At 42.5% G+C, this 24,485-nt stretch overlaps 1 protein-coding gene across 1 annotated transcript in view; it reads right to left on the minus strand.

The window, feature by feature from the left end:
- Positions 1 to 24,485, minus strand: part of USP37 (ubiquitin specific peptidase 37) — a gene marked incomplete in the record, with an annotated part of 1,580,672 nt that overhangs the window by 851,713 nt on the left and 704,474 nt on the right. The window contains 1 exon segment of the mRNA XM_044075237.1: positions 2,415 to 2,538. Within this exon segment, the coding sequence (XP_043931172.1) occupies positions 2,415 to 2,538 (124 nt within the window).

The raw sequence follows: 24,485 nt of genomic DNA on the forward strand, positions 1-24,485 counted from the left end.
GTATTTATTATGATTCTGAGCACCTATTAGTCTTGTGTAATTTCTTCACATCTTTTTTACAAAAAACTGAAATATCCCCTCCAAGTGTTTGTGAGGGTGGAAGATTCAGGGTTGGAAGGAGTGGGGGAAAAGGTTGATGATCTGAGGGCAATTTGGCTGAATCATAGCTGATCCATCAGAGCATCTCAGTCAAGCATTGCTCCTAATAACTAACCTGGTAGCTGCATTATACATTAAAGTACATTACAGCTACATTTCTTAGACTGTTTTGCAACTTAGAAGGAAAGGTCACAATCAAGCAACTCATATCGCACAACTTTATTTTCAAACCCCTCCACCTTAGGCATCATTTTCTAAACATGGTTTGCTGGTGTGAAAGTATGTGGGATTAGCAGTACAAGGCTCAAAGAAGGGACAGCAGCAGTACACACCTTATTAGATCTAGCCAGAGTTTTGCTCTTTCATCTTTTGGTATACAGATCTTGTTAGGGGCGGAAGCTGCTCCCTTATTAGGATCGATCTTGATCTGTCAAAAGATTCCTATAAAGGTACCCGTGGGAGTCCTTGGCCCTACAAAAATCATACTTCCTGGAAGCAGGAGAAAGGGAATCAGGCTCCAATAATCTATTATGAAAAATATACTCCAGGACATCTAGCATCTTGGGGGGGGGGGGGGGGGGCGACAACTGTTAAACCCATGTAAATCCTGCATCTCCACTGATCTTCAGAAGTATTCCTTATATTTTTTACTAGAAAATTTCCTTCATCCTGTAAATGCCATATCTAAAGGCAGTCCTATGGTGGAGAAGCAGAGGACAAGAGGTATTCTGTGTCAGAATCCAGGATCTCACTCAGTGAAAACTTACCTACATACACCAGCTCACTGGCTTTGGAATCATGGAACTTGTAGAACTTCAGGGAGGAATCTCATTGGAAGGCGCACTGATGCAGCGGTAGCGTTGTCGCCTCATAGAAAGAGGTTCTCCGGTTAGATTCTCAGCTGGAGTGCCTTCTGTGCGGAGACTGTATGTCCTCCCTGCGTTCGTGTGCATTTTCTTTGGGTACTCCGGTTTCCTCCCACGTTATAGACATATGTGTCTGGAGCATTTCTCCTTAGGCCACTGCTGAAAATTAGCTTCATTCCAAGTCAGACCTTCCCGGTAAACAAATTTTAAATAAATAAATTTGGGGTCTCATATCATGCATTTCTTTAGATCACACCTTCTAGATTTAAATAAGGAGGAAGATTTTGGACAGCTGGACTAAATCTGTAGAAGGTCAAAAGTGTACTGGGCTGAGGCATCACGAGGCCTAGACCAAGGTAAGCTAAGCAGTGCATGTTTGGCTTTGGGTGATCTGTGCCCTCACAGTTTCAGAAATTGACACCTTGTGGCCTTGGGTCACAGGCAGTGCATTACAAAGACCTCAATTTGCTCCTTGGAGCTCCTCATGAAGAAAATTGTGGGGATCCGACCTTCCCCTTCTCAAATCACAACACATACCTCTGACGCCGACCGGCATTCTACTGAAGGAGAAAACCTCAGACACACGGGTCCAGGAAGCTATGATAAATCCCAAAGGGGTGGGTACCTGCAAAGTGGTCATGCCAGAAGCCTTGGTGAAAAACCACTCTACAGTATGTGTGGGGGGTTTGAAACCAGGCACGCATCTTTTTTGCAAAATGAACTTTGTGGAATTTTGCTGACATCAGATTATCTTCAGAGTGCAAAAAGTGGGGACACTAGCCCATGTCATGCTCTGGGCTGAGGCAAAACAGACACTTACCATGCAAATCTACATATGGAATTTGCTTTTCACACATTATACAATTATAGCCTTTCAAAGTAATTTCTTCCAGGCCAGAATCAGAAGCAAAAATCAGACATTAGCTAGATTACCCGCAAAGGCATACAATGCAACACTTAACTACATGGCAAGACAGATCTTAAGATGGTACTGGCTGATGCACTTTTTATACCACCAACATGCTCATACCTGGGTTGGAGGGCTTTTGGTTGATTTAGTGGGGAAAGAGAAGAGCTCAGAAAGTCTAGCCAGCCACTGGCTACCCTCACAGCAGGCTATCCTAAGGAGTGTTGACTAGTAATGAATAATACAATGAACTGTAAATATAACTATGCATTCAAAATACAATAAATGAACCATTCAAGAAGCAATAAATGAAAAATTCGAGTTCAGACACCTAAACTGAAATATTTCATTTTATACTACAATGAATATCTGTTTACGGTTAGTTACCATGTTAATTAGATTCAGTGAAGCATAGTAAAAAAAGCTTTTCTGAAGTTACAAATGGGTCATCCAGTGAGCAAACTCATTCTGTGACAACTAGAATTTAAACCATTTCAAGGTTCCTCTGCTTCAACCCTGTCTCAGGCTTGCACAGTACTCACATTTTGCATATATCCAGAGAATCTCTCTGCAGTGGCAGAAATTGCACTTTTCACCTTCTTCAAAAGATCTTTCTTCATTTCAGGCGTGCAAAAATCTTTCTTGGCCAGTAGAAGGGCAAAGCGTCTGCATAACAGAAAATCAGTACAGGTTAAGAGATGCACTATGAAGGATCGTACACCATATCACTTACACACCCCTCTTTCTGCAATGCAAACTATTCCTGCTCAAAAGCTAAGTGAGAAAATGAATACCAACTAAACAGGACTTCTTTCCAACAATCCCAGAATGATTCCCCTCCTATGCCAGCAGGACATTCCCAACCAAAGCATTAAAATTTACTTGTTAGGGTTATGCGTTACCACTACAGCAGCACACAAACTATTTATAGTGAAGATGGAAAACTGTACAACTGTAAATAAGTCATCTGACCAACACAGCTCCAAAGTCACACTGAAAATAAGTACTTGTTTCTACTGCTTCTTCCCCTAAACTAACTAAAGTGAAACATCATGCAGGAATGTAGCATTATGTGGAAACTTCCAAGAAATTCAAGAATGCCTTCTGCAGAAGATTAGAACACTCGGATCAAAATAAGTTTAAATATATTGATCCTTTTATTAACTTTCAACAGTGACACAAGTGACACATCACAGCTTTACATTCTCTGATCATATGTGCAAATATTTCAACAAGCAGCAAAAATGTGTTAAATTTCTTCAAACTACTACACAAGTCCCATCCAAGACAAAAAAACCCTCTCCCAACTCCTCCGTTCTTTGTCCCAAACAGCTGTACTCCCTTCCTAGCCACCTGCTGTCTCCAATTCCTCTTTACTACACTGCCTTTCTAGCAGTCCAATCCACAGTTCTTTAGAAATTTCCTTACATCATTTCTGGTCTCTACATCAGCCATCGAGATCTAAGAGTTTGCAACAATCTAACTCCTACCTTATATCCTTGTAATAAAATCACCTTATCTAGTTATGTAGTTGCTCAACCCCAATTTCCCGAACCTTGCCGATCGTTAGTTTAACACAACTACAATATATTACAAGCCATCTAAGGTTAATAGGTCAAGCAATCCACTCCTGTCCTCCACAACTAAACTCCTGTGACCGCTCAACTTCAACTCCTAGAATATCTACAAAATCTTTTCACAGGCTTACCTGTAACCTTGCCACAAGTCACCCAAACTCTCTTCCCCATGCTGCCAATAAAGTCCCCCAGAAACTTGCTCTGCTCTTCCAATTCAGTGAGCTCTAATGTGATCTATAACATTCACACCTACGTGCCCCATACTAGCATTAACATCCTTGTGCAAAGTCATAGAAGTGAAAGGAGAACAGCAGCTCTCATTTGGGACTTAAAGACCTCCAGCATACCATGCTGGTTTTACTGCCACTGGACCAATAACAGCCTCTGGACAGATAGGTATGGAGTTTTCCCTTAACAGCTTTATCTTTTCAGCAAGGAACCCCCAGCACGATGATCAAGGTCAACTGCAAATGCACACGCACACACACAAACACAGAGAAAGTCCTCTACTTGGCATGGCTACAAGGTATTGGGATATTTATCAAGCAATGTTTCTTGAGGGATGCCTCCAGAAGACTCACCTGAGGTTCTTGTATGAAAAGAATGTGAAGCCAGGGGTAATGTCAAGCTAAAGGAAGCTATTACAATAATGCCAAACTGAATGCCACAATGAATTTTCTCTTTTTTTCTTCCTCTCATGCTTATCTGCAGTGTGTGCACTTATGGCAGGTTAGAAAAGTACAGTTGTGTACACTTACCATAAATGTAGATGTTAGAGTGTATTCACTGTTACAGTCATCACACTTGGGTTATCTGCTTGCGGGTAGCCCTTAGTCGGCCCGAATACTAGAGACTTAGTATTTCTGCATCAGATGCTATTGCTCCAGGACTGACGTCAGGTCGTCAGGGGTATAAAAACAGGCAGCCGATTTCATTATATGTTCATAGGTAGGTACTAGGTTATCGGCCTTGGGGCCAATATAAGCCTAGCCAAGAGAGTTCCCTGGCTTTCGCTACCCAAGAAAATTAATTTCCTGTGCCCCTGTCGAGCAGTACCACAGAAGTGATCCCCAGGGTGAATTTTCTATTTCCCATCCAGTCGTCAAGATTTTTCTTAAAGAGAGCAAACGAGGAGCTTTGCTTGACATGAATGGGTAGTTTGTTCCAGAGTATGGGAAGTCTCTGGGACAGGAATCTCTCTCTCCAACATGTTCTGTTTATTGAGGTGACAAGGTTTAGGTCCCTGGAGCACGTGGTTCAGAGAGATTGGGATTTCTTTAAGTGCAGCATATCCAACAGCTCTGGGTTTGACATAGCTTTGTATGTTAGGCAGAGATCGCCTCTGAGAAGGTGATATGCAACGGAGTAGAGCTGGAGTTTTTTGAGACTGTCTGCATATGGCATCTGTTTGAGGCCGGTAATCCCCTTAGTGAGGTATTTTTCTGTGACCTTTCCAATTGTAGGCGTCTTGGGAGATGCATGCCAAACAGGGCATTGTACTCTATAATGGGTGTGATGAGGGATGAGTAGAGGAACAATGACATTACAAAAGGGTTCTCCTCTGGAAAAAAAGGTGTGCCACGTACAAGGATTTCCTGACTACTGTGGTGATGTGGTTATCAAAGGAGACTATTGTCCACCTGTGCCCAGAGTTCTCTTATCACACTTTCAGTGTTTAGTGAGCTACATCCTATGTGGTAGTTCATGGGTACCGATTTTTTCCCAAATGGGATGACAATGCACTTCTTAGCGTTGAGCTTGAGGCCATGACTGACACTAAGCATGTGTCTCTGGGAGGCTCTTTTGTAGAATGTCTACATCATTAGGTGATTCTATTATGGCTCCCAGTTTGCAGTCATCTGCGAAATTTGTTAGCCAAAGACCTTCTGTGCTGGCCTGCACTTCAGAGGAGTAGATGCCGAACAGAAGAGGACCCAGGACCGAACTCAGCTACTTCTACTGTGTGGGTTCTCTCAGTGAGCCAGGTGACCACCCATCTTGTGACATTGGGATTTATGTCCAGTTTAGTGAGTTTATCTATAATTCCAGAGTGGGTGATGGTATCGAAAGCCTTGGCGAGGTAAAAATAGTCTGCGTGCACTACCTTGCCCTCGTCTATGGCTCCAGTGACTGAAAGAAGTCAATCAGGTTTCAGTAGACATGATCTACCTTTTACAAACACAAACTGAGTTGGGTCCAGGGTCTGGAGGTTACTTATGTGTTTATAAGCTCCAAGAGGATGCGTTCCATGGCCTTGCAGACCAGGCTCATCAGGCTAATGGGGCGGTAGTTGCCAGGGTCCGTGGTGGCACCCCCTTCGTGGAGTGGGATAACCGCTGTGCGCCATTCAGTAGGTACATAGCCTGAGGTGAGGCTATGATTGAACATGGTACTTGGGTGGGGTGCCAGTTTGTTCTATAGTTCGTGCAGTACGCAGCCTGGGATGTTGTCTGGTCCCATGGATGCTGTGTTTTTGGCTTTGGAGAGTGCGGCCTTTACTTGTTCATCGTGACTACAGGGGCTTTGAAGTGTTCCCATATTAAGATAGGCCCTTTGGAAGGTGAGAAGGGGATAAAGTTAGCACTGAACCTATCTGCCAGGTTGTTGGCAATATTAGTTGGTTCTGTATACTTAGTGCCATTGTGCTGTAGCTCATATGCCAGTTCTGCTACAGAATGCTGAAAACATGTCAGAGAGGCCAGGTAATTCAATGCTTTAGTAGTGAATAGGCTGTAAATTATAAAAGCACTTCCCAAGACAGCTACAGCCAGAAATCCTTTTCTGCGAGATGGACTGCAGCACTCTCCTCTCAGAACTCGGAGGGCTGCTGCCACTATGGAAAAAAAAAAACAAAAAACAAATTGAAAGTCATGGAAAGACTTATCATGGAACTAATCATTTAGGACAAAGGGAACTTACAAACATTGGACCAGTCTCAGTATGGATTAGACAAGGGAGGTCATACTTACTTAACCTGGTGGACTTTTTTTTTTTTTTCAAAAGGTCACCAAAGCAATAGATGAAGGCAAAACAATGCACACTGCATGCCTCACCCTGCTCAAAGCTTTTGACAGTTCCCCAACTCAAGGCATAGTAGAAAGGCTAAAATAAACCCCAGGTTACCCAATGGACTGCCAAACGGCTCACAGGAAGGATACAGGAAAGCAAAACAGAGAAAATGACCTCCACAAAGACAAGTAGAGTCTCTCATGGTTCTGTGCTGGGACCTCTCCTGTTTGGCATCTACTTTTCTAGAGTAAAAGCCCATATCAAATGGCTCTGGATGACTGCAAGCTAGGTACAGACACTGAATCCTCAAATAACTGTCATCCTGCAGGAAGGTTTGCCCCAACTAAATAACTGGTGCCAAAATCATAGACAGAAACTAAACGTCAAAAATGCTGTATTGTATCCTTTGGGAAGTCATCTACCCCGGGAATTACCACACTGATGACATGCCTCCAAGAGATTGCTCAGTTTGGGATGTGAGAACTTATGTGAACCATGACCTAACTTTTGACCAACATGTGTCCACTGCTATAAAAAAGTTCTATATTGCACAACTTATAAACAAAAGGATTGTGTACAGATCAAGGGATGTCATTGCCACCCTTTACTCGGCCCTCATTAGGTCAATCATGCAGTACAATGCCCCTTTGAAAGCATTTGTCTTGACATGCCTCAACTGCAATGCTTACAGAGATACCTTGCTAAAAGGATACAAGACCTAAGCAACATGTCCTACACGGACAGAATTAACGTCCTGTGACTACACTCTGTAACCTACACACTGCTAAGAGGTGACCTGTGTTAGACATACAAGGCATCCACCAAACCAATACTGATCAACAGAACAGGTTTGAGGAAGAGATATCTCAGAGGAAACCATTCCTCTGGTACAGACTCCCCATCCACATATCCATATTCAAACAACTTGCATCTATGGATTAGAAACAGAGAAATTTAACCCAGGACTGCCCCCTGTACTACTAATGGACAGAGGCAGCTCCTAAATACTTTATATCCCATGCATTGGTCCCCTCAATTATCTATGGTATGATCCCATTTATTCTCATTTGGAGTAACACATAATTTTCGACCATGGTCTAGGTAAGGCCAATCTCTAACCACATGGGATAGGTTAATCGGAGCACAAAAAGGGAAATGATCTAGGCTTAAAATGGCCTGCAAGGGCAGCTAGCCTAGTACTTACCTATGAAGCTATCAAAAAGCCTGTTACAGGAGCCTTACTCAAAACCAGTCATTAAGGTGAGGATCTCCTAGTGATAGGTACTGCCACAATAGGCTCTTGTGATGCCCTGTTCAAAAACATATCATGCGGTTAGCAAGAAGGACCACCCAAGATGCAGAAGCAGCAAAATTGAAAGCCTCCTTCTGAGGAAGGAGTCATATGACCATTACACCCTCTGGTGCACAAGTACCAGTATTTCCCAAAACTTGCAGTCACCAGAACAGTAGTGAGAGGTGGTCTCTTCCATATAGATCTGTGGCTGGGGTCGGGGACCATGTTAAAGAATTCAGATGCCTCCTTTTGCATCTCCTCTTCCTGCACACATTCTGTGCAGACTCATCCAGTGCAAGGGAGAGAGACAGACATTTCCAGACACAAAAGGACCATCAATAGTTTCCATTCCTCTGTTCTAGTATGATGAAACACCCAAGATACTGGACTGAGGAATGCTTTGGGGAAAGATTACCTAAATGCAAGCTTCCTAGGATCTATCAACCTGACAGGTTGCATTAAAATAGTCGCCTGTCCCTTGGCTGTCTTTGCCAAAACTATCAGAAATGAAGATATCCATTTACTCAGATGAGCAGTCTTGTGTTGGCTGGAGAAACCTCCTTTCTGATAGATTTAGGAGAAGTGGAATGCCTACTTGGACCCTAGCTGCCTTAGCTCCCTTAAGTTTTCCTTTTTCTTTACTTATGGTGCCAGTAGGAAGTAGCCACTTAAAAAAAAAAAAAAATCAAAGTTTTTTTTTCCTTTCTTGAAGAGTTCTGGAACCAAAGTTTCACAAACTCTCACAAGACACATCTAAGTTTGTCAACCCCCTATGCACAGGACACAAAGTTTGTATGCATCCTGGAGAAGAATTTCGTACCTACACTTTTTAAACCTTCATAACTAAAAGAAATACTTCAAAAACAGAAAAAAATGGAAACAATGCTGAAGCCAAAGGGGTATAAATCACCAGCTATTTTAGGCAAGAACAGTAAAAGAAAAAAAGAAGAGCTGAACACAATAAACAAAGCTGATAGAAAAAACTCTAAGCTCCTTAACTCTTCTACTCAAATTATCGTTTTGGTTATTTTCAGTTGTGTATCCCAAACACCGCTGAAAAATTATCTTGAGCTTGGGAGTACCCTGATGCAGCTGGTTCATCAATAAACAAGATTTAGATTAATAGGTAAGTCTGGTGTATTATGGGAATGGGGAGTGGTTTAAGATTGGGAGAGCCACCTGCAGTGAGCAGTTTTAGCACGGAGTGGAAGGACTGAATAAACTCCTGTACATTCGTGAACTCCAGAGTTCAAATCTCATCTTTACTTCCTGCTGCTAACCAATCTAGTGACTGGAAAGGGTCCTTAAACCAGACAACTTACCTTGTTAATGTGGCTAAATCATAAAAATGCATCTGAAATAACAATAGTTCCGAATAAGTCTCATACTGAGGCCCTTGGCTAGTTAATCTGAAATGCAGACCAGATGAAAAAAAAAAAGTCTTCAATCACACAGCAAACAGAAAAGTAGAGTACAACATTGTGCGAATAAGAATGAAACAACCAGATTAAGATGCGTTAGAAGAGGATGGAGAAAGTTTTATATTTATGCATATGCACCTGCCTCTCATGGTCAAAAGCAATTTCAGTCATTCTGGCAGAAAATATTTTTTCACTCAAGAGTTGTCTGCTTTAGAGTATTATGACTGTAATGCCCACAGGGTTGACAGATTTACACTTGCTGTTGCCTTAAAGGAGAACCACACCCACAGACTCAAAAACATGTTTATTTCATCGTGGTTTGGAATTTCCTACATTTTAACACCACTCTGGGACTATTTACAGGTTTTTAAATATTTTTATACATAATTTCTGAGTCTGACCACATGGGGTCTGGCATCTTGAAGTAATTCTGATAGTTTAGTTGGCCTCCAGGTATCCCACAATGCAATGCTTGTCTGTAAAAAAAAACTACATAATGCAGGCTTCTTTCTTACTGAAGCTCCTGTCACTGCATTGATTTTACATGCATACACTGCTATACTTCAGTTAGTTTTAAGTAACACGTCATGCCGTTCAATGACTACTTAAAACACTGATAGTCAGATTTTAGATATTGGGATGAATCACACATCTCTTTTCCTGTGTGAGCAAGTTGGCTGAGGAAGTTTCTGGGGACTGCCCCTGGTCAGCTGCATGAGAAGGGAGAACTACTGGTGTTCTGGGCCAAAAGGAAGTCACCACAAACATCTGTGATAAGCCTCCTTAATCTTTAAAAACACTTTGGGAATAAAAGGAAATGAGGAAGGCACAAGGAAACATCCCTGTCCTGGGGAATGAAAAGACAGCTTCCAGGCCTAGATGCAATGGGTCTTGGAGCAAAAATGTTTTTGTCTGTTTAGACTGGAGGCAACCTGTAGAAAAACATAACTGTATAGTTTCAATGTGTGTGCACCTATCCTGGATCTGCTTACAGTCTGCAACCGTAGTCTGCTCTGAAGGAATGTAAGCTGCCTGAAGGAAAACGTTGTGATGTATTTCATTGTCCCAGGCAATCATAGCCAGCCTGCAAAAAAGTACTGGGGGGATCTTGCTCCACACTGTTTACGTGCCACATTACAATGGTGTCTGTTACCAATAAAAACTCCTGCAGACTTGAGTGGATTCAGAGTTTTCAGGATATATATATATATATATATATATATATATATATATATATATATATAGAGCCATTGTTTCTTTCAAGTTGATATGTCTGTACTATGGTTCCCCATGTTCCCTGTACCTTGACACCCGTGGAAACCTCAACCCAAGCAGAGTCTGAAGTGTCTGTGGCCACAATGAAAGGGGCTGTGGGGACAGAAAGGGACCTCTATATCAAATATGATGTCTTTGGCCCACCAAATAAGCTCTTTCTTTACAAACTTCAGAAAGGGACTGGTGAAAGAGGCAGGGAGAATCAAGTCAAAACAGATATGAAGAACCACAGGATCTTTCTCATATGAAGTCTGGCTAGAGGAAATCATAAGTATGGAAAAAATCATGTAACCTAGATCTCTTAAGAATTCTACTGCAGTGAACACATTCTTCTGACAAAGTGCCGATAAAGTCTGTATCTTTTCTTGGGGAAGAAACAGTCATCAGGCAGGTATTTAGAAGACATCCCATGAAAATAAATGCGCGATAAGAATTCAGGGATGACTATTTTTAGGCTCAGAGTGAAACCCAAGTTGCAAAAAAGATTCACCGTGAATGAACTGTAAAGCTAAGTCTTGTAATTGGTTGAGGCAGAGATAAGCACTCTTTCCAAATAAGGAAAGGTATGTATGCTTTGAAGTTTGAAATAAGCTATTAATGGAGCAGGGCAATTGGTAAAGACTCCAAGTGGCAAAGTCCAGAGGACACTGAAGTAATTTGATAATGCAAATCCAATGACAAAACATTAAAAACTGTTTTTTTGTGAATGGGAAAATGTAATCGTGCATCTTTTAGGCCTCGAGTGACCAAAAAGGCTCAAAGAAAAGAAAAAGGGAAGAGAATTTGAAGTGCCAACATTCTGAATTTTGGTTTATTCTATGACCACCTAATGCAGTAAGTTTGAAATTATTGGAGGCATAACACGAAATTGGTATGACGGGATTCCCAAAGGAATGGGAAGGGAAGCCCACTGGAGTTTGTAACCATGTGCTACAATTCTTAGAATCCAAGGGTCAGTGATAGCGATTATATTTTGCCAAGAAAGAATGCAAACAAAACTTTCCTGAGAAAGGCTGGGGTGGGAAAGGGAGGGAGAAAATATGTGGCAATGACAGAAATGTTTTCTTTGGGTGTTAGAGCCTTATGATCCATTAGGTTTCTTCTGGAGAGAGACTGACACTTTCCTTTAAACTATTTCCCAGATTTCTGTTGACCACGTACAAAAGGTTTAAAAAAACTGACAGACTGGATGTATAGTCCATCTGAAATTTAGGAAACTATACGAAAAATAGTTTAACTCCCTGCATGAGTTTTCTTAACTTTTTTAAAAGCTTTAGAAGTGTTAAGAAACAGCAAGTCCTTGTCTAGAGGTTAATTTAATAATTCAGCTTCAACATCCTCAAGGAAGGACTGTAATCTTATCCAAGCATGTCTTCTCATCACAAGTACTAGTTTCAGCTACTTTAGAGACAGCAACCACAACACCAAAGCCACATTCAACAGCCTGCTTAGCGATCAGAGAGAGAGAGTTAAGCATGTCCATGAGACAATATTTCATGTTATAATTATAGAGATTTGCTAAGGTTTGCTCCACACCACTCAAAACAGATAAAAGGAACTTCAGACATGTGGATTTGGCAAAGAATAGCTCTAAAAGTTAATGTGACACACAGACAGACAGACACACAGACAGACACACAGACAGACACACACACACACAGACACACACACACAGACACACACACACAGACACACACACAGACAGACACACACACACACACACAGACACACACAGACACACACACACACACACAGACACACACACAGACACACACACAGACACACACACACAGACACACACACAGACACACACACACAGACAGACAGACAGACACACACACACACAGACAGACAGACACACACACACACACACAGACAGACAGACAGACACACACACACACAGACAGACACAGACACACACAGACACACACAGACACAGACACACACAGACACAGACACACACAGACACAGACACACACAGACACAGACACACACAGACACAGACACACACAGACACAGACACACACAGACACACACACACTTTTTCCTGCTTTCCTTATAACTGGAAGGTGAATTCAAAGAGGAAAATGTTTTTACAGCACAGCGAAAGGGAATTTTATTATGCATATCAGTAACCCTATAAAACCTGTCTGGCCTTATTTAGGACCAGAGAATGAGAATCTAGAGACACTGTAGCAGCATAAAAGGCATCTACTGAAGTCCAAAGCACTGGCAGTATGACAAAAGAATTAGGGGTATCCATATTCAAAATTTCATCGCATCTTTTCTGAGAGTCAGAAATCTTTATACATCCACTGGAAAAAAGCCTTTCGTTTCAGTGACCTTAAAGGAATTTTCTTCAATGAGAATCATATTCCCCAACCAAGGGAAAAATGAATTTGAGAGGAGTAATCTACCCCTTCCTTGGTCAGAACTTGAAAATTCCTCCTCTTTTTAAAAGGGTGGAAGAGAAGAAGAAAGCTGCAGGCAGGGAGACAAAGGACTGCAGCACTTTAAACAGACCTTGTGAAAATTGAACAAGTCCTCTTTACTGGCTTACTGACTGGTACAGGCTGCAGGTGAAGAAACATGATTTGTTTTCTTAGTTTGTTTCTTACTTGTATTCAGCCATATGATCTTTGGAGTTGAGACTAGAAAATATACCTTAATAAGTGAGTCACTAAAATCCTCTATGACTAAACGTTGGTGGATACCTCTTTCACACTCAGATATCTTAGGTTCTCATTTCCTAGCAGTCTCAGTCGAACATTCAGTCTTATTAGACTTGCAAGTATCCTGAGCCATAGCAGCCTCTAAGTGGATCAGGCTGAAAGGGCCCAGAAAAAACAGATGGGCTGGCTAGGGGCTGCAAATGTCCTTTGACAGAGTTATCAGTCACATACTGAAAGAAAAATAAGGATGTCTTGTTACTGTCAATTTCGCTCAAATTCTCTCTTTTTTTACCTGAAGGAAAGATCCTCAAAAGAGGACAATGCCATAGCTGTAAACACCAACTCCTGAAGAGGTTAATTTCCAAGTACAAAGGGAGTTAAGTCTACTTTTAACAGATTTAGGGATGAATGGTTAATAAATACTTCACTATTTAACAAGGTGATTGGCCAATAAACAATACAAAATAAAAACTTGGAGTGAGAGCCCTTGCATGGTATTTGATGCTAACAGTCTCACTTTCCTTTGCTGATAGCCTAACATTTTCTCACACAAAGTTGCAATAAACAGCAAGGGTCCTTAACAGGATACTCAACTGCCTGAAAACTTTGGGCTGAAGCTAACTGCAAAGGAAACTAGACATAATGTTGACAAGAGTCTGTGTATGCAGACTAGCAGCAAGAAAGTTTCAAGTTTTTGTGCATCTAGTCTCTCATACTGCCACCTGCCCATGCTAAAGGTGGCTGTACAGTGTATGAGGAAGATATCTGGATTTTGCAGACTTGCTTGAAGTATCCCTGGCAGGATAAATCCCATCTACAAAGAAAACTCAATTTTATAAAGCACATCTTAAAATGTTAGTGGGACATCCGATTTAAGGCTGGTTTACATAATGAATAAAAAAAAGTTATGCATTCACCGTAATGCTTCATCTGTATCGTTGATTTTTCATCTCTCCTCACATACAGGTCTGGATCCGATCTATTGGCTCCAACTCTGCTGTTAGCAAGCTCGTGGCAATAAAGATGCTCTTGGATACCTCCCCATACCCACAATGCACCTCTCCCCATTACCTCAGATTTCGTTTGCTATAATTATATCTATAGAAATATAGAAAAAAAAAACAGGATTTTAGAGTTTAATACTCAAAAGTTCTTAAAGGAGACCATTTCTGGAGTACAAGGAAAACAACCTAATCCTTGAGAATCTGTTCCCGTTCAACCAAGAACTCCAAGGAAGAGGGCTGGAAGGAAAGGATGCGAGGAGTGATGAAAAATCAACACATATGGAACATTATGGTGAGTACACAACTTCTTTATCCGATATTGTCAATTTTTCATGTCATACTCACATATGAGACAGTCTCCAGCTACCTTTACCCCGGGTGGACGCATGAGAGAATATTCCTCAGAACAATCGCACCAAAGGAGGCCCTTCCCCTGGAGATGAAATCTAACTTGTAATGAGTGATAAAGGTATGATGGTTTGCCCATGTGGCTGTAGCACAATCATCTAAGTAAGCATTTGTCTGGAAAAATGCAGATGTGAATGAGTTTGAACGGATATCTCAGGTTTCATGCATCTGAAGTATAAATGAAGGAAATGCAACTAGAAAGCCATTCTGATAAAGTAACTTTGGAAACTGGTTGGCCTTTCTTAGGGCCTGCAAATGCAATAAACAATTGGTTTGCTTTCCGAAACTCATTAGTTGTTCTATGTACATAGAAACATAAATCAATGAACATTCAACAAATGTAGTACATATCTGCCCTTACTACTGAAATTAGGGACTAAAACAGGCAAATGTATATATAGTCTGATTAATATCGGTTTGAGAAACAACTCTGGGTAAGAAATAGGGGTTTGTATGCAAAGAGACTCTGTCTTAGATGTGAGCCACCAAAAACTGTTTTCCATGATAGGAACTTATCACAAGATGCTGCAGGTTCGAAGGGTGGTTGAACAATTAGATGCAGAACCAAATTAAGATCTCAAGGGGAAGAAGGGATCCTTGTGGACAGGCCTGAACAATATGTTCCCTTTTAAGAAGGCTTTGTAAAGTTTGTGGGAAATTAAAGGTAAGTTGTCTATCCTAATGTGAAAATTTGAAGTGGCTGCTAACTGGACCTTAATGGTAGAAACTGCAGCTCCGTTATTGAAAAGGTGGGCTAAAAATTCTAGAATAAAGTGAATGAGAGCTGTTATGGGATACATATTGTGTTCCCGGATTACAAACCTCTTCCATTTACTCCTATATAGTTTTTGAGTGGACTACTTATGGGAGGACGTCAGAATATGACTGACCGGGAAGGACAGCATAAGTTGTCTGGCAATCAATGGAACTGGAGAAACCAAGCTACCTTACAAGAATACCTGGACTGCAACAGTGAATACACTCTAACATCTGCATTTATGGTAGGTACACAACTGTACTATGTTCATCGTGTTTCACTGTTGCAGCCATTACTCTTGGGTTGAATCCCAAATCTGAGGATGGGTAGCTGGGCTAAATAGGGTTAGGAGAGGCTATGAGGCCCTGCAGGACTGCAGTGGCAAAGCCTGCTCTGGACTTAAAGAGGTAAGTGGTAGTGGTTTGTGAAGGTGTGCACTGAACTCCAGGTTGCAGCCTCCAAGATATCTTTCGTTGGTACTCCTCTGAGGAAGGCTGCTGAAGTGGCTGCTGCTCTGGTTGAATGAGGCCTAATGCCCTTAGGCACTGATTTGCCATGTTGAGAATAGCAGAAACGGATGCAATGGCCTATCCATTTAGAAATAGTCTGTTTTGAGAGAGCCTTCCCTTGTGATCCCGCAGCATATGACACTAAAAGTTGCTCAGTCTTTCTGAAAGCTTTAGTTCTGTCCAAGTAGAAGCGTAGCTGCCTGTGTATGTCCAAAGAATGCAGAATTTCCTCACCCTTGTTCTGTGGATTTGGATAAAAGGTATGCAAGTGAATGGTTTAGTTGAGGGCCACACTGGACACCACCTTAAATGTAGGGTTTGTCCTCAGAGAAACCCTGTCTGGATGAAAAATGATGGAAGGTTCCACAGCCATGAGTGCTTGTAACTCCGAAACTTGCCTTGCAGAGATTATTGCTAGGAACAGAGCTGTTTTCCAGGATAAGAATTTTATATCTGCTGTTGATGCTGGCTAGAAAGGAGGCAGTGTGAGTTTTTCCAAAACATAATTGAGGTCCCAGGCCGGAATTGGTGCTCTCCTTGGAGGCCTAATGTTTTTGGCCCCTCTGAGGTACTGCCTTATTAAAGGAATAGTAAAGATGGGTGGTTCCGCATTGTAATGGGCTGAAATGGCAGAGGCATGAATCTTAATTGATGAGAAAGAAAGGCCTTTGTTCAGCATCTCAGTTAGGTATTATAAAATCTGAGGGATATTTGGTACACATGTATCAATACCTTGTTCCTGGTTCCAAGCACAGAATCTCTTCCATTTCACTGCATAAGATTTTTTGGTACTGGGCGTCCTGGCCTCCAAGATAACATCCAAAACAGCTTTTGAAAGAGGAGTGTTCTGAATGGCTACATTATCCGCCATGCTGCCAGATTTAAGGTCCTGAGTTGGCTGTGCAGGATCTGATTGTTTTGTTGGGTCAGCAAGTGAGAAGTTTGAGGCAATATCCATGCTGGACCATGAGACAAGCTCTTTAGGACTGGGTACCAGTGCTGGCGTGGCCAGTCTGGTGCAATCAATATCATTTTTGGCTTCTCTTGTCTGACCTTTAGGAGTACCCTGGGAAGGAGAGGCAGTGGAGGAAAGGCATATACTGTTAGATTTTTCCAGCTGAAGGATAAGGCGTCCACTTTCCATGCTTGCTTGTGATAAATCTTTTGCAAAATCTCTGCAATTGGCAGTTGTGAGGGAAGGCAAATAGATCTATGTCTGGGCATCCCCATTTCCTTATTATCATGCTGAAGACTTGTGGATCCAGTTTCCATTCGTGGGGATCCATGAGGTTTCTGCTTAGTTCGTCTGCCAGAGTATTTGTTTTTCATGGCAAGAATTGTGCTTGCAGGTGAACTTGAAAAGCCAATGCTGTGTCCCATAAGGTCATTGCTTGTCTGCAGAGGGGGTAGGAATGTGTACCTCCCTGCTTGTTTATATACCACATGAACGTAGAGTTGTCTGTCTTTATCAGTAACTGTCCTGGATGAAGCAGGTCCTTGAAAGCTGTCAGGGCATTCTGAACAGCTAGCATCTCTTTCTGATGTGAAGATGCATCTGGCTTGCAGGCCATGTGCCCTGAATACCTTTTCCTGCCACATGGGCCCCCCAGGCATAATCTGATGCATCCGTTGTCAGTGTCTGTCTGGCTGTGGGTAAAGTGAATGGCAGACCCTTGTTGTGTTGACAGGTCTCTGCCCACCATCGAAACTCCTGCTGCAGGCAGGGAATAAGGGTAATTACTGTCTCCAGGCTGTGGCAATGCTGAGTCCAAACACTTTTTAGATACCATTGTAGTTTCCTCATATGCAGTCTGGCATATGGAATTAATAGAATGCAGGATGCCATGAAACCCAAGGCCTGCAGGATTTTCCTTGCAGATAACTGGGTTTTTGTTGCCAATTTTTTGAAGTAATAAGTCAGTTGCTTTTGTTTGTCTGGCGTGAGATAAGCCATCTGGGCAGTTGTATTAAACTTGCACTCAGGAATATTATCTCTTGAGAGGTTACTAGTTTTGCCCGTTTACTGTGTACCCTAGGCAAATTAGCAATCTTTTTACAAACGCCAGATGCTTTAGAACAGGGGTGGGCAAACTTTTTGATTCGTGGGCCACATTGAGTTATAACATTTGACAAAGGGGCCGGAACAGGAGCAGATAGATGGCATGCTTTGAAAACATCACCTCATTGGGAGAAAAATACACATCTTGGGATATGGAGAAAACATGTGCTTTAATTTCCAATGAAAATGAAGAAAAGCATTACAATAAAATCTCTGACTTCGAAATGAGTCTTTAAACACTGAAAATCAAATAAATGACCATTTTATTTTAAAGCACTGAAAGTTCTGTTATCCTTCAGGATATCACCATCACTCTCCTCCTGACTGTCTTTTTTTAAAAACGGTAGGAGATGCAGATGTACTTGTCCTGTTCCTTTTATTCAATTTGTTTCCCCGGTGCCAAAAGTCAACAACGACCAGTGCAAGGACGAAAGAGTTGCAGCAAGTCAGTCTGTGAAGTGTTATATTTGATCTGCGCGCACTGTTTATTTTAACAACGTGCGTATCACGGAGACACACACATTTTAATGGGAGCAGTGTTGTTGGTCTCCTTTTTTAGCCAGCGCATCAAAGTCTGGAGTTAGTTTTGTTGTGGCGATTCTCAGGATGGATCTGAGGTGTAGGTCTGTTAACTTGGATCTGTGGCTGGCTTTGTTGATGTTCATGACGCTGAAGGTCTGTTCACACACGAAGGTAGAGCCGAACAAAGCCAACATCATCTGCTCTTTTAGCCTTAGATTTGGAAACGCGGCATCGAGTGAAGCATAGAAGTCATTTAGTTTCAGAGAGCTGAACTTCTCTTTTAAGGCAGGGTCGGACTGAAGGTCGATCAGTTCGAGCTGAAGCTCCTCTGGAGCTGTTTCGGGGTCTTGTGACAGAGGAAAGGCCACCTTTTCTTGGGTCCGCTCATCTTCATAGAGGGGCGGTGGGTCAAAGGGTAAAGTGCAAACGTGGAGTAATAGGCCTACGCTTCACCTCAACAAAGCCAATATATCTAGAGTGCGCCATCTAGTGAGGAAACATCAGAATTGCAGAAGAAATAAAACATTAACAAGGTTAATTTATTAAATTTTTTCAAGTTTGGCGGGCCGAATCAAAACGTTTAACGGGCCGCATGTGGCCCCCGGGCCGTAGTTTGCCCATGCCTGCTTTAGAAGAATGTCTTTGCTCTCTTCTTGAATAAGGCAGTTGTCCAAGTAGGGGTATATTTGAATTCCTCTTGGTCTGCAGAATGCAATTTCTGGTGCCAGGCATTTTGTGAAGACCCTGGGCGCAGTAGATAAGCCAAAGGGCAGTGCAGAGAATTGGTAGTGCATTGATCCAGCTATGAATCTGAGGTATCTTCTGCAGGATTGTCTGATTGGGACATGCAGGTATGCCTCTTTTAGGTCCAAAGTTACAAGCCAAGCCTTCTTGCCCAGCATGGGCAGTAGTTGCTGTAAAGTCAACATCTTGAATTTTGGAACTTCCAGAAACATGTTTAGTATAGACAGGTCCAGTATTGGTCTCCAGGTTTTGTCCTTTCTGGGTACTAAGAAAAGTCTGGAGTAAAATCCTTGCCCCTGCTCTTGTTGTGGTACTTGTTGTATGGCCCTCATGTCCATGAGGGCCAAAATTTGCTTTTGTGCCTCTGCCCATTGATTGTGTGGCAGGTCTGGCATACCCCTTTGCTCTTGGTAGGGTGTGAAAATGGAACCTGTAGCCTTGGGACACTATGTTCAAGACCCATTTGTCTTGGGTAACGTTTTGCCAATTTGATGAGAAAAGTGCTAGTTTTCCCCCTAAGGGGGCTGCCAAAAGGAAAGTGCTTGGATCTGGCAGAGGAAAGTCATTGTGACTGTTTCCTGTAAGGTTGTAATTTGTCTTCTCCGCTTTTGGAGGTAGGAGCACCCCACTGTTTAGGCCTGTATGAGCCTTAGGGCTGAGATCTGCCTCTGGGACGTCTGTATCTGCCTCTTTGTGGTCTGACACTGGAAAGGACCAATTTTTGGAAGGCCAGTTCCTGCTAAACCTGGGTGGCTGTACCTGTAAGAAATCCTTAACTGTCTGCATGGATTTCGCTTTATCCTCCATTTTCTTCAACACCTCTTCTGCTTTAGCACCAAACAAAGTATCATGCTGTAATGGGGCATCTAATAATTATGCTTTAACATGATCAGGCAGATTCTGTTACTTTAACCAAGCATGCCTTCTAATAACAGAAAGTACAGTTTTGTACCTACCATAAATGTAGATGTTCGAGGATTCCCTTGCTGCAGTCCTGACTATTGGGTATAGTCCGCGTCCCAGTCGGCCCGAATACCAGAGTATAAGGCTGACGTCGGTCATGGCGCCTTAGACTGACGTCAGTACGTCAGGGTACTAATGCGCATGACCGACGTCATTTCCTCAGTCTTTTCTTGCCCCAGATGTCAGAAGACCCAAAAAGACAAGTCCCAAAAACAACCTGCACCAAAAACATGTACAATATATACAACAATATGTACAAAAATATAAGCATGTAAACTCACCTACACAACCACCCCGAAACACAGAGGGAAGGAGGGAGGGTAAATTGGACTGCAGCAAGGGAATCCTCGAACATCTACATTTATGGTAGGTACAAAACTGTACTATGTTCTTCGCCTTCCCTTGCTGCAGTCCTGACTATTGGGTAGAATCCCAAAGCAGAGGTAAGGGAGGCTGGCAAATTATAAAGTAGCAGGAGCTGACAACATGCCTTGTAAAACAGCTGTGGCAAAACCAGCCCTAGTCTTAGAGTATATAGGCAGGTGATAATGCCTAGAGAAAGTATGCACTGAACTCCAAGTAGCTGCTTCCAGAATATCCTTAGTTGCCACCCCCTTAGAAATGCTGTTGAAGTGGCAGTAGCCCTAGTGGAATGAGGCCTAATCCCAGCTGGAACCTCTTTGCCATGATGGGAATAACAAAATGCAATGCAAAAGCCAATCCACCTAGAAATAGTTTGTTTTGACACAGGCTTGCCCTGTGAACTCAAAGCAAAAGAAACAAGTAACTGCTGAGACTGCCTAAAATTCTTAGTCCTGCTCAAATAATAACGCAATTGCCTGTGTACATCTAATGTGTGCAAAATCCTTTCCCCTTTATTTTGAGGATCTGCAAAAAACGTAGGCAAATGAATAGTTTGGTTTAAAGCCACACTAGAAACCACCTTAGGCATAAAGGAAGGATTAGTACGTAATGATACCCTGTCCTTATGGAAAATCAAAAAGGGCTCCACTGCCATAAGGGCCTGCAACTCAGACACCCTTCTTGCAGAAGTAATAGCCAACAGAAAAGCAGTCTTCCATGACAAATATTTCAATTCAGCAGTAGCTGCAGGCTCAAAAGGTTGTAGAGTAAGTTTTTCCAACACAAAATTGAGATCCCAAGCAGGAGTAGGAGCTCTACGGGGGTCTTATATTCTTTGCCCTCTAAGAAACTGCTTGAACAAAGGATGCGAAAACAAAGGTGGGTCACAATCATAGTGAGCTGAAATTGCTGCAGCATGAATCTTTATGGAAGAGAAGGACAAACCTTTGTCCAATAATTCAGTAAGATATTGAAGAGCCACACTCAAATTAGGCTCTGAAATCTCCAAATTCTTTGATGTACTCCAAAATAAAAATCTCTTCCATTTTTCTGCGTACACTCTCCTAGTACTAGGCCTTCTAGCTTCCATAATCACATTTAAAACTTGTTGAGGAAGCTGAGACCTGCTGTGCTTCAATACAGAATATGCCAAGCTGTGAGATGAAGAGATTGAAGCTTGACATTGAGCAGATGACCGTCCTTCTGAGATAACAGATGAGGAATCAGAGGTAAAGGCCATGGAGGCTTCTTTACAAGACTCCTTAGAAGTGGGTACCAGTGTTGCCGAGGCCAATCTGGAGCTATCAAAATCATCCTTGGCCTGTCTTGTCTGACCTTTAATAATACCTTTGGAAGAAGAGGCAGAGGTGGAAAGGCATAGACATGAAGGTTTTTCCAACTGAAAGACAGAGCATCCACTTTCCAAGCTGTGTGATGAAACCCCTTTGTGCAATACTTTGGCAGCTGGTGGTTTAGTGGAGAAGCGAACAGATCTATGTCTGGAGTTCCCCATGACACTGTCAATTTCTGAAATACATGAAGATCCAGTTTCCACTCGTGGGGATCCATGATTTGTCTGCTTAATACATCTGCTAGGAGTTCTGTGCTCCTGGCAGAAACCTTGCCTGAAGAGTCAGTTGCAGGCTTAACGCAGTCTCCCATAAAATCATTGCTTGCCTGCATAGAGGATAAGAATGTGTTCCCCCTTGCTTGTTGATGTACCACATGACAGTTGTGTTGTCTGTTAGAATCAACACCTGCCCTGGAAGAAGTAACTCCTTGAACGCCATTAATGCAAACTGGACTGCTAACATCTCCTTCATGTTGATATGTAGATGCTGTAGTCTGGCAGGCCACTTGTCTTGTATCCACTTTCCATTTAGATGAGCTCCCCAAGCAGTGTCCGAGGCATCTGTCGTTAAAATCTGACTCGCCTCTGGCGGGTCACAGAGAGTCCCTTGTTTAGGTGACATTCCTGAGCCCACCACAAGAATTCCTTTTGAAGGCAAGGTATTATGTGAATGACAGTGTCGAAATCTTGGCAGTGCTGTGTCCATACATTTTGAGATACCATTGCAGCTTCCTCATATGCAGTTTGGCATTGGGAAGCACCAGAATACAAGATGCCATGAACCCTAATGCTTGAAGGACTGTCCTTGCAGTCAGCACGGACTGATGAGATAGTTGATGGAAGTAAAGTGACAGACTCTTTTGTTTGTCCGGGGTTAAAAGGCCATCTGGGCTGCTGTATTCAGTCTCACACCCAGAAAGCACATGTCTTGAGAGGGTACTAGACTGGACTTTATTTCGTTCACAGAATACCCTAGGCATCTTAGCACTGCTATGACATATTCCAGATGCTGTAGAAGGTCTTCCTTTTCTTGAGCCAGAATCAGGCAGTCGTCCAAGTAAGGATAGATTTGAATGCCTTGAAGCCTGAAGTAAGCTATCACTGGAGCCAGAACCTTTGTGAATACTCTGGGCGCAGTAGATAAGCCAAAGGGCAATGCAGAGAACTGATAATGAAAATCTCCAGTTCGAAACCGCAGATACTTTCTGCAACTTAGCCTTATAGGCACATGAAGGTAAGCTTCCTTGAGATCCAAAGTTACCATCCAGTGATCTTTGCCCAACAGAGGTAACAGTTGCTGTAACGTCAACATCTTGAACTTGGGAATGTCCAGATAAGTGTTGAGGATAGATAAATCCAAAATTGGTCTCCACAAGTTCCCCTTCTTTGGTACTAGGAACAGGCGAGAATAAAATCCGAAGCCCCTTTCTGATACAGGGACTGGCTGAATGGCCCCTATCTGGAGTAACTGAGAAACTTGCTTGTGAGCCTCTCTTCTTTGTGGAGGAGGAACATCTGGCATGCCTTTGAAAGGGGGCATTGTGTGGAAATAAAATCTGTAACCGTGATGAATGATATCCAGCACCCATCTGTCTTGAGTGATTAAATCCCAATTTTCTTTGAAAAGAGACAATCTTCCTCCCAAAGGAGCTGCCAGACGAGAATCCACTGGCAGCTGAAAAGGCAGGTCATTGGTTCTGCTTACGAAAGGACTGACCCCTGCCCTCACCAGAAGTCTGAGCAGGTGAACTGTCTGATCTAGGCCTAAAGAACCTTGAGCCCTGCCCCTACCACGTCTAGACCTACCCCTAGACTGGGAACCATAAGCAGGATATGTCCACCCCTTAGCAGGCCAATTTCTACTAAACTTGGAGGCTGCACCTGCAAAAATCTTTAACAGTCTGCATAGACTTAGCTTTGTCCTCCATTTTCTTTAAAACTGCTTCCACAGGCGGTCCAAACAACACATCAGACTGTAAAGGAGCATCCAAAATCCTGGTCTTAACATGCTCAGCTAAATTCTGATCCTTCAACCAGGCATGTCTGCGAAGAACAGAACTAGTAGCAGCCACCCTCGAGGAGGCCTGAACAGCATCAAAACCACACTGCAAAGAATGCTTACCCACTTGTTCAGACACATGAACCAAATCCAGCAATTCTTTACACTCAATACCTTCCGCCAAAGCATCCACCTTAGATTTCAATTGTGAAAGGAGATAATTCTGATATTTCAGCATATGAAACTGACAATTCAACGCCCTCATGGCTAGAGTGGAAGAAGTATATACTTTCTTACCCCACCTATCCAAAGCCCTTGCCTCTTTATCAGAGGGTACAGGATTTTTAACCACAGAAGCTTTAACACCTTTAGGCCCCTGAGAAACAGTTTCTGGGTCCGCCCTGGGACTCTTAAACAAATACTTATGAGCTTGGGCACCCTATAATACCTATCAGGCTTAACAGGAGCAGGAGGCAAGGAGTCAGGGTTCAGGAAGCCTCTGCAAAACATCCTCCACCACATTCAACACAGGAGGAATAGCTAAGGGCCTATGCTGGGGTAAAACAAGAATTCCCTAAGCCTTTTCCTGGAATCAGAGTAATCCTGGCCTTCCCATTTAAAGTGCTCCCTCATGGAGTGAAGAGTCTCTGAAAATGAAAAATCCTCAGGAGGAGAAGCTGTAGGAG

Source organism: Protopterus annectens, chromosome 6.part0 (genome assembly GCF_019279795.1).
Source record: "Protopterus annectens isolate FY-2018-M chromosome 6.part0, PAN1.0, whole genome shotgun sequence".
Lineage (NCBI taxonomy): Eukaryota > Metazoa > Chordata > Ceratodontiformes > Protopteridae > Protopterus > Protopterus annectens.